The 18,137-nt window shown below is 40.6% G+C and overlaps 1 protein-coding gene and 1 long non-coding RNA gene across 2 annotated transcripts in view; one reads left to right on the forward strand and one right to left on the reverse strand.

The window, feature by feature from the left end:
• Positions 1–313: 313 nt before the first annotated feature.
• RAD50 (RAD50 double strand break repair protein) overlaps positions 314–18,137 on the reverse strand; it is an 88,903-nt gene continuing 71,079 nt past the window's right edge. The window contains 4 exon segments of the mRNA XM_017872025.1: positions 314–2,738; positions 4,071–4,204; positions 6,642–6,784; positions 7,647–7,732. Coding sequence (XP_017727514.1) covers positions 2,552–2,738; positions 4,071–4,204; positions 6,642–6,784; positions 7,647–7,732 — 550 coding nt within the window. The 3' untranslated portion in view covers positions 314–2,551.
• Positions 2,745–14,170, forward strand: LOC108529587 (uncharacterized). Its single transcript, XR_001885579.1, has 3 exons — positions 2,745–3,167; positions 6,600–6,707; positions 13,871–14,170. It is a non-coding gene; the product is annotated as an uncharacterized LOC108529587 (long non-coding RNA).

Consider the following 18,137-nt stretch of genomic DNA (forward strand, 5'->3'; position numbering starts at 1 on the left):
GCCTGGTATGGTGGTGCATGCTTGTAATCCTAGCTACTCGGGAGGCTGAGGCAGGAGGATTGCTTGTATCAGGGAGGCAGAAGTTGTGGTGAGCTGAGATGGTGCCATTACACTCCAGCCTGGGTGACAGAGAAAGACTCCATCTCAAAAAATAAAAAAGGGTGAGAGGCCAGGGAGTTGTATTAGACCATCACTTGGATATTGAAATCAGCAATGATTATTAGTAATGGGGTGATACTGAACTGGGAACTAAACTCTTCAACAAATAAGAGGGAGTAACCAGGCTGGGAATAAAAGATAACTGCAACAAGAGTGAAATGAAGATAGGTTTTTCTTGAACACTCACACAGTATTTAGTAGTTGGCAAGCAGTTCTAAGCAGTTTCTAAATGTCATTCAATCTTCATAACAACCCTACAAAACATGTACCATTTTACCCACTTTTACATATAAGGAAACAGAAACAAAACAGGACAAATAACTTGCTCAAGGTCCCCAGCTAGTGAGTGGTGTACTAGGATTGGAGCCCAGGCAGTCTGGCTCATTCTAACCTCCATCCATACTGTGATGGCTATTCATTCCAATGTGGGGAAGGGGGGATATTTGGAGAATGATCTAGAAGCAGCAGTGAGAAGCCAGAAAGGCACCTATCTGAACGAAAGCAGCCACTCTCAAAAGTGCTGCCAAGGATGCCACATACTCAGGGGGAAACCAGATTTAAAACTGGGAAGTCTGTTTTAACTTGCAAATGATAATTTTGTTTCACTGCCTATATTGGTCTTGTATTGACTTTGTTATTCCTTGCTAACAACTAGCACTTTCAGAAACATGTTGATAGAAGGTAACTGGCTTTAATATTTACTGAGAAATGTTTTATTTTGCAATTAAGATGTTTAATTTTGATTTAGCAACAGAAAACATTAAGAAAATATTCTTTGCAAAACTGAGTTTGCTAAAGCTATATGTTGAATTTTATCAAATATAGCTGCTAGAATTTTCAGAATTTCTTCCCCTTCGGTTTTATTATAGTGATGATTTATCAACAGATTTTATTATAGTGATGATTTATCAACAGATTTTTCATTTTCTGAAATCTTGCATTCTTGGGATAAAAATATCTTGGTTATTGTGGATGTTTACTATATGACTAGAATTGATGTGCTCTTAATCTTACTCGTGATTACATTTAGGAACCACCCCCCCTCCGCCCCCACCCTGCCCCCAGGACACTCTGTCTTAAGGTCCTTAGCTTTAATCACATCTGCAAAGTTTCCTTTGCCATATAAAGTAACAGTCACGGGTTCTAGAAATCAGAACCCTGGCTATCTTTGGGGGCCAACTATTTAACCTACCACAGACGCTTTAGGACTTTAGGGCTTAATTATCTTCTGGCCCCAACTGAGAAAAGCTGTCTAGGCAACATGCTCGTTATATCTACAGATGGCATAAAACCATGCCACGTGACTGAATGAAGACCTGGCTGACTCTGAATAACAGAACTCCACAAAGCGTAATTCAAAAGCGTGTGATGTGCTTGCATTTTGTGTGGAATGGAAGGATTCAAGATGTCAGCTGGCAATTCCAGGAAAAACTGTGATTAGACTTTTCTTAGAAATGGCATCTGAAGAGCACATGGCGAGGCCTGCTCTTCTAGGTCTGGTTGGACCCTACAGGGAGCAGGCCTTGACTTTGTGAGTGAGCCTGGCTTGCCTTCCACACGGCAATGCCCCCTTGGAGAGGAATCAGGATTGATGATGAAGCCAGGATACTACACAGGATAGATGCAGAGGAGTGTTACAGGCTTCTTCACGATGGGCAGATCAGGCCTCAAGTGGTCAGAGCTTTCCAAAGGTGAGTGTGCAGAGTGGAGAATTTCCTCTCTGTAGAGAGAGCCCTGAGTCTGGATGACCATCTGGCAGGGATATGTAGGGGAAGAAGGTGGTGGGTACTGACTTAGATGATTACTTAAGGTTCACTGTCAAACTTTGAGACCCCACTCAACTACTTCAAATTTTAGTTGGGGAAACCAAGTCCCAGAGAGAGAGAGGTCACTTGGATTTATAAAGTTAAAAGCAGAGTCAAACATACATCTCACCACTTCTGGTCATCCTCAGATATTAATACTCAGTTTTTCAAACAACATGAAAGGAAATAAATTCAGAGGTAACATTTAACTATGATTAAAAAAAAATACCAAAACCATAAATTTTCAAGGCAGTAATTATCTCAACAAATGCATGCTTTGAGAAAGGAGCATGCATTTGCATTGGGGAGGAAGGCACAGAGTCGAGTCTCGGCTGTGCTGCTGAACCCTGAAGGCCTGTCAGAGGCTGCCTGGAATGGGATGAAGAGCAGGGAATCAGAAACAGGCAATCTGTCCAATTTTCAGTGAAACAAGTTTCATAATTTTAGAACCTCCCGACATCCGAAATCCTAGACACAATGTTCCTTTAAAAGAATATGTTTTCTTACTAAGTTGATATCAGAAATAAGCAGTTTCTTCTTATACACTGAGGACCTACATTTCTATGGCATTTAAATCTTGGGTATTTTTAATGAACATTAAATCCCAGGGAACTAACACTGCATTTCACAATCTCTGAGCACTGATCGATGTTTTTTTTAATCCTGTAGAATTTCTCCACATATTCAGAACGTCCTAAAAGCTCCACAAAATCTTCATCATGAGTGATTACCAGAAGCTGGAAGTTACGCTGCTGCGAGCGACTTTTTATTATCCTGAAAAAATGTATTTAGAACATATTATTAGTAAAGAGCATAACCCCTTCTTCAATTTGAAAAGTCACTGCAAACCTTGCCAGACACATGAACTTGTGCTGTGTGTGTCAGGGCCCCAGCTACCCTGCAGGAAGTGGAGGGGCGGCCCCGGACCTTCAGGCCAGCCAGGCAGGAGTCTCATCTCCTCTCCAGACAGTAGGGACACATGGCCTGACTCCTCACTTAGGTCTGGTTTAGGGACTCATAGGAATACAAGAACTAGTTTCTTCTAGAAGTTCTCACTAAAGCAGGTATAGTTATTTTATTGAGTTTTCCTTAATATCCAAACTGTTCAACTATAGAAGGCTTATTCCTTTGCCTGGGATTTTCCTGACCTGTTACTACTTTTCTCTGGAAGAAAAATTTTAAAGTAATAAAGACAAACTGCAGGTAAGGGGAATAACACTGCTTTCTTAAGAGCTGGGTCTACTTAGAATTCTGCCACCACCAGTCACTAGATGCATCATTACTATGACACACAGGGATGTGAGTGGGTGTTCTGGGAACATTTTGCTGAGGTAACCAGCAATGTGACTGAAACCTGAAAGACTTTTTCTTTTAGCTAGCCACTTATCCCCTTCCTGGAGCTGGATGTACTTGAAGTTTGAAAAGCACCCGCCCTTACTTGCGATGGCTGCAGAAAGGTGGCCCTGTGCTGCTCAGCTCTCCTTCTGGCCCTCTCTGCCAGTAAGGGTCTGTCTGGAGCCAGGAGTGCCTGAAACACCTCCTTTGGGGAAAGTGCCTTTTTCTCTGCCAGCATAGTCCTTATGCAAGAGCTGCTTGACAACCCTGGCGTCTGTACCCACCACAGGTGAATGTGGTAAAAGGTATGTGCAATTTTACCCTCACTGGATTTTACCTAATCTCGAATAAGCTTTTTGAGTAAGAGCTCTGTCATTCTTCACAGTTGTCTGACACATGTGGAAAGCTGGGGAGACAGTCCTAAACCCACTACCACTACCTACAGATGTCTTAGCAGGGCATGCTAATCGCTGTGCATGACATGTGGGTTCCTCTGGTAGGTTTACAGGAAAACCAGACCAGGAACCCCTCACAGTGACCCTCTCCCTGTGAACACAGTTGGGGAGCAGCAGGATGTGTCTGGGGCTGCTATTCACCATCTAGCTCCTTTAGGAGGGATCTGAAGAATTACTATCAAAAGGTAAAGCCCAGGGCCTGGCACCAACTGGCTTCCCAAAGAAGTGGGCAACACAGCTAGAGAGCGTTTTCACCACAGAACTCTCTTGATTTTGAAAAACTATCACAACCTGTCCCCAGATGTGAGATACTTACTCAACCAGAGCATGTGCAAGAGATTCAATGTTTTCTCGGTCAAGATTTGTTGTTGGCTCATCCAAGGCAATGATGCCACAGTTGAGGCAGAACGTTTCAGCCAGGGCCAGGCGAATGATAAGTGAGGCTAATACCTGGAAAAAAGCCCCCATGTGAGAAGCCCAGCACAGACCTTCTCATCTCATGGCAGGCAAGCAGTCCTGACATGATCTTCTCAGCAGGGAAAAGTGGGAAACGTCACAAGTTCACTGTTAGGTAAAGCACTGCCCTCTGGGAGAGCCCACCACTGGGACCAGATTCTTATGTCCTCCAGAAGGAGAACCTGCATGATCTCAGCCCATCATTCACCACAAAACAAAATGCTCAGAGCAATGCTGATGCCCTCACATAAAAAATTACATCAGCTACAACCAACTTGAGACCAAAGGCTAGAAACAGAGACAATGCCATTTATCTGTAATTTTAATAAACCTGTAAGATTAGCAACCTTAAAAATTCTTGACCTGGCTATTTTCCTGATAATGGGATCTGTTAGAAAACTTTGACACGTTTTCTAGAGACACTCACTTTTTCTCAGCTACCTTTAAATTTCCATATTCTTGTGTATAATTCTCAGAGTGAGAGAATAAAAAAGAAAATCCTAGGTCAAAGTATCAGGAGTATAGAAGTGTGGTTTCAGTTAAGCTTACCTGTAGAAAATCCAAGTAACTGGAACTGTTAGGCATTTTCACGGTTACTAGAAACCTAATACTAAAACCCTCAGACCCAACTGAAGCCATCTGAAGATACAAGACACACAGAACTGACAGAGTAGGGCTATTCTGGGAAGTATAAACTACTCTGTTGTGAGCTGTTAAGTCCCCTCTCCCCCTCAATTTGTGGGTGGGTATGCACGAATCAGTGAGTTGGTAATTTTAGAATAGTTTATGTCTTTTCTTTGATGCCTAGGCAAGCCAGAAGACAGAGCCACAGCTTGGCCCTGTGAGGGACAGGCATTTCCTGTCTTTGAATCCAAACTGCTGTCAACTCTACCACCACCCACTCACATGCAGAGTCCCTGGCTGGCTTTGAGAGCCTCAGCAAAAGCCAGTGTTAGGTAGGATGGAGGCCCACCTCCATTATTTGTTCTCTCCCCTCACACCAAGGGGGCAATTATTGCTAATTAATTTTCATAACTCAGAATAGTAACAGAAAATCTTTTCCTCAAGATATTTTGAAAGTATTTTAATCCAAAGAGACCATGTTTCACACTCTGTATTTTCTCATTTATAATTACCACTAAAAATCACCAAAGTAGGTAGGGATACTGATTACAGATCACAAGTTGGTCATTTTTGTAGACTGATTTAGACAATAATCTGCAGATGCTTTAAATTGGTATCAGCTGTCTAGGCTGACAACATAATACATATATGCATGGCATGTTCTTTCTTCTTTTTTTTTTTGAGATGGAGTTTTGCTCTTGTTGCCCAGGCTGGAGTGCAATGACACGATCTCAGCTCACTGCAACCTCCACCTCCTGGGTTCAAGCGATTCTCCTGCCTCAGCCTCCCGAGTAGCTGGGATTACAGGCACATGCTACCACGCCCAGCTAATTTTTGTATTTTTAATAGAGATGCAGTTTCACCATGTCAGTCAGGCTGGTCTCGAACTCCTGATCTCAGATGATCCGCCCTCCTCGGCCTTCCAAAGTGCTGGGATTACAGGCGTGAGCCACCATGCCCAGCTGCATGGCATGTTCTTTAAGCAAAAATTGCAAACTATGAAAATGGGTTAGATAATGTGAGCATCCATTTCTATGATTTCAGAATTTTATTAAAAAAAAATCAAGGACCTAGAGGTGTTCTCAAGTGTAATCTTCTGCCTTAATCTGAAAGCAGAAAGCTCAAGAATCTGTGACATCTTTGTTACAAACCTGTGCACACTGAAGGACCCAGCCTTGTTCCCCAAGGATGCCATATTCCTGACTCTTTGAACTTCATTCCTCTTCCTGATTTCCAGTGCAGGCTGTCCTCACAGGGCCTCACCTGATGCCAGCTGGCCTGACCCAGCAGCTAAGTCTTGGAGTATGGAGTGGTGGGGCTTAGTCCTATGAGGGGCTACTTCCTTACTGAGACTCCCTCCTATGTTCATTCTGGCTTAAGCTAGAATCTGGTTTGCAATACTATGATGTCACTGATTCTGAAACATCTTATGGTTATAATTGCATTTTTTCATTCCTGCTGGCACATAATACAGTGGTACATCTTATAACTGATGAGACACTGACCTTATTCTGATAAGGAGTGACATGAAAACTCTAACAGGTCTTCAGCTTCTTATTCCACATTTAGCTTATGCTGCAAGAATGCTTCAGGCCCTTCTTTTAAGTCTACTTTACATAATGTTGCAGGAAATGATGGTTAGCTTCAGGAGAGTGTAGTAATAGTAGCTGAGCCTGATTCATATTATGTGGCAGCAAAGAGCTTCCCACCATTCAGGTGTAGCCTTGGTGCTTTCACTGCGCTGATGTTTGTTTCTCTCTTTCAGTTACTTGGGTGTGTTGGCTCCCCAGACTTTTGAGATACCTGCCTTTTGTCCAGCACTGCATCGTCCTCGCATATCCAAGGCTGTGTCTCCCTTCAGCATCACCACTCGGTAGTTATAATTCCGCCTTTTATCAGAAGCTGATACATTTTCATCGGCATCAGACCGTATTTCTATGTATTCAATATCTGACACAGAAAAAAGAATATTTTAGAGGAACCTATGCTCTGTAGCCTTTTGTCATTTACAAACATATCAAATAAGCCTAGGAACAACACACGAGGCTGACATTACCAAGGGGAAAAAAATGGCTGGTGTGGAACCTCTTTCTCTGGCTGGGAGGATTCAGGAGCCTGGTGGTTTGGCCAGAAGCAACCCAGATGCTTCAGTTCCTCAGCCTCAACTCTGTCTTTCTTAGTTTCCATTAAGAGCGTCCTCTGGGCTAGGCATGGTGGCTCATGCCTGTAAACCCAACACTTTGGGATGCCAAGGCGGGTGGATCACCTGAGGGCAGGAGTTTTAGACCAGCCTGGCGAACATGGTGAAACCCCATCTCTACTAAAAACACAAAAATCAGCCAGGCGTGGCAGCGCACACCTGTAATTCCAGCTACTACTCGGGAGGCTGAGGTGGGAGAATCACCTGAAGCTGGGAGGTGGAGGTTGCAGTGAGCCAAGATTGCGCCACTGCACTCCAGCCTGGGTGACAAAGAAGAGCGAGACTCCATCTGAAAAAAAAAGTTTCCTCCGGATGGTTTTTTCTTATCGCATTTTGGTTTATCCCTATCTACACTATGACAGAACCTATTATGTCATCAGCTAAATATAATGCCTACTGCAGTCAAATACGTAAGTCTTGTTAGGCTCTAGAACAGAAAACTTTACATTTTCTTGCTACAAGATATTGCCAAGATAAGAATTCTTAGAAAATCTCAAAGACATGCTTAGAAAGGGGTCCAGGGAGGTAATGCTGGCATGATGAGAGGTCATAAGGGGAAGAGCTGTGGGTAGGGCTTTGGAAAGAGCATTTGTGATACACCATAGTACTCACCTTGTCCACGATAGGTACTTCGCCACAGGTCACGAATAATTTTATTGATTTCTTCCATTTTCATACTATGAAATTTCATTATTGCTCTGGAAAAAGAAGCCATTGGTACTTTATATATATATAAAAGATATATAATTATGTGTCATAGTAATACTAAAATACATAAAATATATAATGTATATAAAATATAAATAACTTCAATATTTTCAATGGTAAAAGTGGAATATAGTAAGAGCTAGAAAAAATAAACAGCAGCAAAACTTTGCTGCTTGGCTAATACTGAAAATTGGTAGGCTTATTTCTAGTGCTCCAGGGTTACCCTTCTCCATATTCACTCTCTAGGATACAACAAATACTCCTTTAAGTAAATACTTAAATACTGTGAAAACTTCAGGAAACATAATTTTGTAGACTTTTTTCTTAGGCCGTGGTAACTTATTGGAGGGACTGCTTCCACTGATACTCACGGGTCACAGGAAGGCCTGCTGAATGAACGAGAGGGAGTTAAAGGGGAGGAGGTTTATGGCTGGCCAAGGGGCCGGCAGTCTATGGGGAAAATATGAGAACAGTCTATGGGGAAAATACGAGAATCGCTGGAACTGCCGCCTTGTCCCTCTTCTATCACTATTAAGGCTTACCAAAAGTCAGCTTCTTATGTTGCTTTTATTCCTCAGATCTTAGATTTTTACCAACGGGAAGCTCTGGTTCAGCGAGAATGATTTAGAAGCTTAAGCTGAACTGACATCAAAATTTTATTTTACCTTCCTATTCATAGATTCAGAAATCCTAATTCTAAATATTAACTTCCATCTTTATATTCCAAATCCTAACTCTAAGCACTAACTTCCACTTAGTCCAGACATGTCCCTGTCCCCAACTCTCTTTTAAGGTAGTAGTTTCTAAACACTAAAAGAAAGAACAGAAATGTTTGTAAAAACAAAAGTAGCCTGTCAAAACCTAACATTGTTCCCACCACAGTCACCTTTCATCAAAAAGCCCTTAGGTTCTCTGGAAGCAGGTTTATGAACTAATAAATGTTGCACCAGTGGTAAAAAGGCAAACATTACTGCGATCACCATACAAAGGATGTGAGGCGACTTACTTCCATTTGCAGGCCTCTTATCTGATGCATACAAAAAAAGAAACTGAACATAATGCTACTGCCTCTGTAGAATCATTTCATGATCTTCTGGTTCACCAGCAAGAGAGAAAGAAATGACTCAACATAAATACATTTTAAATATCAGATGAAGGACTGTGAAGTAGCAGAAGACTGGAAAAAACCATATTCTGCTTGTTGATGAGAATGCAGCACGTCTCCATTTTCTACCTTATACATTTATCTCAGCCTAATACTTTATGCTCCTTTCAAAAGGAGACAAAACATCTAAGTATTTCCCAGAAACAAAACAAAACTGATGGAATGTTAGACCAATCATGTAAAGACTGCCTTTCCATAGCTTATATATTATGATACTGATTTTTCAAATGACATTTAAAAAAAGTTATCTTTACACTCAAGTTAAAAATCTTCAAAAACTAACATAAGCATTCTAATGTGGAGAACAAGCTCCAGACAGGGCAGGGGTGGCCAAGGCGCACACATGCAGTCTGCCTTGGCTCCCTTATACAACACAGGTGGTGCATTCTGTCCCATGGCCAGGTCTGCTGAGAGACAGCACTGTGGGGAAAAAGCTCTAGTTCAGGGAGAGATCTCAACCCACCAAAGAGTGTGTCGGATGGAGGTGATGACTACCACTGTGGGATGGACCATTAACTCGTCTTCATATCCTCTCTGTCTACTGTGGAATTTACAGCTGTACTGTGTAAGAGGTGTGGATGATGAAGGGTGCTACAGTAATCTACATAAGGGAATAACAATGATGATTATTATTGATGACCATTTACCATATGCGAGACAAAACTATGCTAAATAATCAATGTCATTTAATCCTTACGACAATACTGGGAATCAGATACTGTTATCTCCATTTACCGTTAACAAAACTAAGATTCAATGAAATCAGTAACTTGTTCAAGATCAGAGAAAAGTGGCTAGGATATTAATAGCCCTTGAATATGATAGTTAAAATTGAAGAGGCAGTCAAAATTCCATCTTTTAAAGCCACCAGCCTCAGTTTTATGAGGAAATGTTATCAAATCTTCAAGATACACCTAGTTCCCAAGTATATAAAGCGTGACACAGCAAGGAGAAACATAAGGGGAAAAAAGTACAAGGCTATTTTGCTTATGAATATAAATATTCTAAAACCAAATTTAGTAGTAAGGGTAGTAAAAAGAATACATCATGACCAAGTAGTGTTTACAACAAGAAAGAAACAGTAAAATTGGGGAAAATAATTCAATTATTGTAGTAACAGATGTCAAAAATAACATTTGATACACTATAACACTGAATTTTGATAAAATATCCTAAGTGAAAAATCGAAGAACGTTTTCTTAACTGGACAAAATGACTCCCTCAGATATCCACAGAAAGCATCAAATTTAATTTAAAATATATAGAAGTGTTCCTCCTAAAACTAAGAAGAGGAGAACAATGCCTCCTATTATGGCTGCTCTAAAATAATGTCCTGGAAATCCCTAACAATTTAGGGATTTCACAATTCAAATTCCTAACTAAAAGAAATGAAAATGAAAAAAAGAGAGAAAAGCCTATTATTGTTTTTGCAGGTGACAGAACTGTATGCTTAGAAAATCCAAGAAAATCAACTGAAAACTGATTCAGACTAATGAGGTAGCCAGAGATAAATATATAAAAATGCAGTTTTATTATCTAGAGCAAACACCAATAGGAAAGGCAATCGAAAAAAAAGGATCCTATTCACAGTGGTGATAAAAACCATAAAATGCCTAGGAATAAGTCTAACAAAAGGGTATAGGAGCTAGAGGAAAAAGCTGTAAAACTTTACCATAGGAGAAAAGAACATGATTGAGTAGGAGATGCATACTAAGGAGTCAAGAATGGTAGATTTGATATTACAAAGATGTCCGTTCTCCTCAAATAATCCCTAAATTAAATGCAATCCAAACAGAAATCCCAACATGATTAAAAAATGCTTAATAGAATCCATAAGCTGACTCTAAAGTTCACATAGAAGAGATAATACAAAAGAAAAAAAAATTTTTAAAGTTGGTGTACAAAGGAAAACCCAGAAACAAACCCAAATGCATATAGAACGTTAGTTTATAACTGCAACAGTTCAAATCAACTGGAAAGGTTTCAATAGTGTTACAAAGGATAAAAAAATAACATTACTACCTGTTATCCAACCTCAAAATAAAATCCAAATGAATGAAAGGATTAAAAGCTAAAGTATTTGGGCAGCTGAGGTGGGAGGATCGCTTGAGCCTGGAGTTTGAGACCAGCCTAGGCAACATAGTGAGACCCCATCTCTACAAAAAAATTTAAAAATTAGCTGGGTGTGGTGGTGAGTGCCTGTAGTCCCAGCTACTTGGGAGGCTGAGGTGAGAGGATCCCCTGAGCCTGGGAAGTTGAAGCTATAGTAAGCTGTGATCATGCCACTGCCCTCCAGCTTTGGTGACAGAGTAAGACCCTGTCTGAAAAAAACAAAAGCTAAGGTAAAATAAAACCATCAGAAGAAAACATTTTGATAATTTTAGGATTGGGAAGCCTTTCTAAATAAGGAACAACATAAATCAAAAGACTAAAGATCTGACTACCTAAAAAATTAAAAGTTACAAAAGATACCATAAAGAAAGCTGAGGTAGTTGGGCACAGTGGCTCATGCCTGTAATCCCAACACTTTAGGAGACTGAGGCAGGCAGATCACTTGAGGTCAGGAGTTTGAGACCAGCCTGACCAACATGGTGAAACCCTGTCTCTACTAAAAATACAAAAATTAGCCAGGTGTGGTGGTGCATGCTTGTAGTCCCAGCTACTTGTGAGACCGAGGCAGGAGACAGAGGTTGAAGTAAGCTGAGATTGTGCCACTGCACTCCAGCCTGGGTGACAGAGCTAGACTCTGTCTCAAAAAAAAAAAAAAAGTTGATGGACAAATGATAAACTGGGAATAGGTACCTGCAATGTATGTGAAAATAAATTAACATCTAGAATCTATTAAAATGTGACAAATCAAGAAAAAGACAACCTAGTAGAAAAACGGGCAAAGAGATATGAATAGGTAATTTCTGGAAAAGAAATACAAAAGATAACATATGAAAAGACATTTAACTTCACTAGTAAAAAGAGGGAAATGTAAATTAAAGTGCAAGCATTTTTTTGTGCAGCCAATAAAAATGTCAGTAACAAAATCCAGACATGGAAACGGGTACTTTCATATATTACCGGTGGAAATTTTATAAGTGTTTTTAGAAGGCAATTTGGCACTAACTAAAAAATATACATAACCTCTGAGCCAGTAACTCCATTTCTAGGAAGCTGTCTTTTTGATATATCTGCTCTAGTGTGCAAAGACACACTCTGCAGCATTATCTGTAGTAGCACATATTCAAAAGCTTTCTAATATGTTCAATAATGGAGTAGATATCATGCATTTTACAGAATATGCAGTCATTAAAAATACAAAGTACTTGAATATATGAATGTAAAAGATTACCACTATGTTAAATGGAAAAAAAAAAAAAACTCAGAAAAATACCTATCTTGTGATAATGCTCACAAAGAACAGAAAAGATTTATTTGGGTGTACTACGTGCAAAGCCATTGTGAGGGAAACGAAAATATGTCACCAACATAATAATTCTTAAGGGCTGAATCAAAGTTAGACATTGTCATGGAAATGAACCTAAGTCTACCTTGAAGTGTGTTCTGTGGTTTGCAGTTATGGAGTATGGGGAAGCCCAAATATCTGTAATACAAGGCTGAATGGCTTTAGTTGCATAAGTGGTACAAAATATTATGAAGTACAAAGGTAGGAAAAAATCACATATATTTGGGAAGAACTTCATCAACGTAACATTCCAAGGATGGGAAATAGCACAGGAAAACATGGGACATATTAAGGGAACAAAATTGTTTGGTTAGAACACACTTGGTAGTAAGAATTGAAATGGGAAAGCCCAGGTATGGAAGTCTTTGCTAAAATTAGAAGGGAATAGGGACCACCAGGTTTAGGAAAATTAAGCTGACAGAAGTATAATGGGTGGAGATGGGGGTGGGAAGGATGGTAAGAGATAAGAGGTGGGAAAGCTACCATGGTAATAGGTGAGAGTTACTTAGGCTGAAGCCATGGAAAGAAAGCAGCTGTGGGCTGGGTTACTCACACCTGCAATCCCAGCATTTGGAAGGCTAAGGTGGGAGGACTACTTGAGCCCAGGAAGTCGAGGCTGCAGTGAGCTGTGATCACAGCACTGCACTCCAGCCTGGGTGACAGAGTGAGATCCTGTACAAGAACCCTATAGGAGCTGAGTGACATAGAGTGGCCCAATTAACACACTTTTGTCACTTGGACTTTACAGGCATTTAACATCAAGTAACTTACAGAATGACCTTGAAAATCCATGACCATGTGCTGAGGCAAAGATTTGAATTTCATGGGCTGCAAACTTCTATGGTCAAGTAGTCATCTAGCTAGTGTATCAGCTCCACCACCTGCCTGGAGTATGCACATCTTTCAGTTAAATGCATATACTAACTCATGCAAAGTAGTATGATTTCTTTGTGAAAACTGGTTCTCGAAAGAAAGAGAGAGGCCGGGTGAGGTGGCTCACACCTGTAATCCCAGTACTTTGGGAGGCCAGGGTGGGTAAATCACTTGAGGTCAGAAGTTAGAAACCATGCTGGCCAACATGGTAAAACTCCATCTCTACTAAAAATACAAAAATTAGCCAGGTGTGGTGGTGGGCACCTGTAATCCCAGCTCTATGGGAGGCTGAGGCAGGAGGATTGCTTGAACCTGGGAGGTGGAGATTACAGTGAGCCAAGATTGCATGACTGCACTCCAGCCTGGGTGATAGAGTGAGACTGTCTCAAAGAAAAAAAAAAAAAAATTGAGAAGCTCTAAGATCTCAGAAAATAATGATTTGTAAATTACTTTAGTCTGATATTTAAATACTCGTTAAGAGTCTGAAAGATTTCATTCAAAATTTCAGTAATAATCGATTGCATTTTATGAGGAAAAATGATGGCTTTAATGGCATTTCTATTTCTGGTAATCCATGAAAGTCTTAACAAGCTTGCCCAGCCTGCCTTATTTTGTTGTTGTTCTGTTTTGTTCTAGGCTTTTAGCAGACTGAAGCCATGGTTTTTAGTTTTGTCTTTAGTGATAAGCAGAAAAGAGGGATGAGGAAGAGGCTTTATGGCCCAACCAGAAACAGAAGCTAAGAACCCATGACTGGATTCTCTCCCTTGGACACCCCATAGACCAATATCTCACCTTCCAGGAGAGGATCCTTCCAGTTCTTGCTTCTTTAAACTCATTAACTTAATTTTCTTTAGCTAGACTCCCAAACATCAGCTTTTACAATTCAGCCTATGGTTCAACCACTATGGCAAGATAAACATTTGTTTAGGTGTGAAAAACCAGTGGCTATCTTTGGGTTTTGTAATCTACCCTCTTGAGGTTGCAGGAGCTACTGTGAAACCTTACTGCATCCATGGTCATGATGGAGATGGTGACTATAAGGTGAGCCCTGAATAAAGCCCTCATCTGAAGCTCCCTTTGAATGCAGGGACCCAGGCTCTGAAGAGCCTCACAGAAAGCTGGCCACCTTGGATGCAAAACGGTAAAGGTTACGTGTTTACAACGAGTCTTAAAAGAAGTATGACCTAATATGCAACCTTCCACATCTGGGGAAAAATGAGAGTAGAACATTTTGGGCATAGGGTAGAACACCATATCTTGAGTGATATATTCTAAAATCATTTAAATTGGTATATTGTATTAGTATGGGGTAATACATTCCAAATGATGGATAATTTCCCCCTTTTCATCTATGTGTCTCTCTGACCATTGCCAATGCTTATACTTACTGATGTTTTTAGATGATTACTAATAACAGATGGTAATCAGCTTTTCTTGAAAATGCACTGCTGATTTCCTGTGTTACCTTAAATAGACAGATGAACGCAACAATTACACTGACTGTATGCTTTATTCTAAGATGTGAAAGAATGAGGGAAATTTTGTACCTTACTTTCTTCTGGGTTAGAAGGCAAATTTAGGGCTCACGTATAAACCTTGAGAAGGCCACTGTTTGCAAGCATAAGCCCACAAAGACTCAATTTTGGGGAAATTTGTATCACTTCTTTTCTTTTTATTTAGAAGAATCCATCTGAGTACCAGGTAACAGAACTCAGTAAACAGCCTGGCTTTGTTCCTTAAGCAAGCCTAAATTGCTGGAAAGCACTCCTGTACCTCTCCACCCCTGCCTGGCTCGACCAAGCTCCCTCATAGGTCCTCACTCTCCTCAGCATGATGCCTCTGTGACTGAGGCACTTTTCTCTGCCGAAAAGCCCTTCCTCCTTATCCCAGGCCCAGGTCAAAAACAGACTATGGAGCACCTACCAAGGTCTCCATCAGAAAGACTGTCAGCAGTTTGGAGGAGGGACAGGGTATGATATTCCTGTTTTCCCAGAGCCTGACAAGAAAGTGGCAGAGTAGGGGTTGTTGAATTCTTTTTTATTTTTTCTCCTATAGCCTAATCTTAGAAGTGAAGGGAATTCTTATTCCTGCTGTCACTGATTCCCAGGGTATGCAGGGATAGCTGGAGGGCTCCTATGTATGTATGGTTTTCTATTCAGTGAATACATATGAAACCCCAGGTCTGCAGGTCAATGGGCTGTAAGTAAGAGAAGAGCTGACTTTGTAGCAAAATACTTACAAGTAAAATTGAAAACAAAACCAACCTGCCTATTTAACTTGGTCCCTGGTCCACTCTAACCATTGCCCCATTTTTCTTGCTCCCCGTCACAGAAGAAGTTGTTATAAGAATTATCTATATTCGCTGTCTCCATTTTTTTTTTTTTTTTTTTTTTCCCCAAGACAGAGTTTTGCTCTCGTTGCCCAGGCTGGAGTACAATGACACGATCTTGGCTCACTGCAACCTCCACCTCCCAGGTTCAGGCAATTCTCCTGCCTCAGCCTCCCGAGTAGCTGGGATTACAGGTGTGCCTCACCACGCCCAGTTAATCTTCGCATTTTTAGTAGAGAGGGAGTTTCACCATGTTGGTCAGGCTGGTCTCGAACTCCTGACCTCAGGTGATCCCGCCCTGGCCTCCCAAAGTGCTAGGATTACAGGTGTGAGCCACCATGCCTGGCTGCTGTCTCCATTTCTTACTACCCATTCTCTCCCCACCCAACTCGACCAGGCTTCAGTTCCAACTGTGCCACTGACTGCTCCTCAGTCATTAACAACTTCCATTTTGTCAAATTTAAGGGTCACTTCTTAGTCCTTATTTGACCCCAAATAGCATTAGATTCTAGATATATTTTCTTCCCTTGGTTTTCAAGATACCACATCTTTAAAAATTTTTTCCCACCTCACCAGCTGCTTATTTACTGGATTTGCAAACATAACTAGTGGTGGGACCTTTCCCTTCTCTCTCTATGCTCATTCCACATGTGATCTCATCTCATGAGTTAAATGCCATGGATATGCTGATGACTCCCCAGTGTACACCTTTCCTTTGAACTCTAGGCTCGAGGTTATATATCCAACTGCCTGCTTGACATCTCTGCTTAGATGTCTACAAGCACTTCAAACTTAAACTGTACAAAACGGAACTACTGATATTCTCTCCCCAGTCCTGCCCATTTTAAGGAATGGCAACCTGTTCCCCCAATATCCTGTTGTTCAAGTAAAAATATGTAGGAGCAACCTTTGGTTATTTTACTTTCCCTCCCTTACACTCAATTCAGAAGCAAGGCCTGTCAACTCTCTCCAGAACAAATTCCAAGTCTATCTTCTATCACTTCCCTCCATTTTCACTGCTACCACCTGATCTAGTCCACCACCATCTCTTGGTTACTACAAGTCTCCTCATCGGTCTCTTTGCTTTTACTCTTGCCCTTTCCAATCCATTCTCCACACACAGCAGTCAGTGCAATTTCTTCCAACTAGAAATCAGATTATATTATTTCCTTCCTTTAAACCCTCTAGTGACTGCCCAATGCAGTTAGAATGAAATAAAACTGTTTACCACAGCTACAAGGTATGACATATCTGGGAATGGCCTATCTCTGATTATATTCCAGCCATGCTTGCCTTCTTCCTGGTCCTTAAAAAAACACTTTCTGTTCGTCCTGGTCTTGGCTACTGCATTAACTATTCTCTCTACCTGGAACGCCTGCGCCCCAGTTTTTTGCATATCTTGCTCCCTTCTCATCAATCAGGTCCCAGCTTAAAGGCCCATCAGTTACGCTCACATTGTTCATTTTCACTGTAATACCTACCATTACTAGCCATTTTGTTATGAATTTATTTCTTTTGTTTCTTCATCCTTATATACTTAGTATCTAGAACAGTATCAAGCATATATGTACTCACATTTTTATTGAAAAAAATCCTAATATACAACTATATATTATGTACACACGCATCTCACTGAAGAGTTACAATACAGAAATAAGTTATGGTTCTAAACCAGGAAGTATAAGTAACAGTTAAAATGTTTTTATATAAATACTAGCTTTTTTAACGGTTACAAAAAAAAGGTCATGTCCGTAATTCCAGCACTTTGGGAGGCTGAGGAGGGTGGATCCCTTGAGGCCAGGAGTTCAAAACCAGCCTGGTCATCATGACGAAACCTCTTCTCTACTAAAAATACAAAAAATTGGCCCGGTGTGGTAGCACATGCCTGTAATCCCAGCTGCTTAGAAGACTGAGGCACGAGAATTGCTTGAACCCAGGAGGCAGAGGTTACAGTGAGCAGAGATCACGCCATTGCACTCCAGCCTGAGAGTGCTGAGAGAACCAGTGAGACTCCTGTCTCCAAAAAAAAAAAAAAAAAGCAGGGGGGCCACTATGGTAGCAGCCTGTCACAGTGGTTCTGAGATCTAATTTTATCTCTACCTCTACCCTTTACCTGGGTAATCTTGGGTAGGCTGCTTAATCTCTCTGATTGCCCTTTAATACAGAGTTAGATATAATAATTAAATTGATTATGGCTATCATGTAGTATTCAATTGCTATTAGTGTCTTCTATGCATAGCCCTCAACCTCAAAGAATGTTTAAATAGGAACAGAAACCTACATTTTCTTAATGAATTTAGTTCTTTAGTGCTATTTAAGAATACAGAATTTAAGAACTTACATTAAAGAATGGAACATGACAAAGAAAGCTGGACTAAATCGCCTCTGAGCTTTTCTGACTCTATACTGAATAACAGTATAGATTTTTAAAAATTCTATTTTATAGATGAGGAAACAGAAACTCAGAGTATCTAAAGAATTTGCTAAATATCTTCAGTCAGGACTCAAAATCATCACTATGGAGAATAGTATGGAGGTTCCTAAAAAAACTAAAGACAGAACTACCATATGATT

The sequence above is a fragment of the Rhinopithecus bieti genome, unplaced genomic scaffold (assembly GCF_001698545.2).
Source record: "Rhinopithecus bieti isolate Rb0 unplaced genomic scaffold, ASM169854v2 scaffold_5889, whole genome shotgun sequence".
NCBI classification, from domain to species: domain Eukaryota; kingdom Metazoa; phylum Chordata; class Mammalia; order Primates; family Cercopithecidae; genus Rhinopithecus; species Rhinopithecus bieti.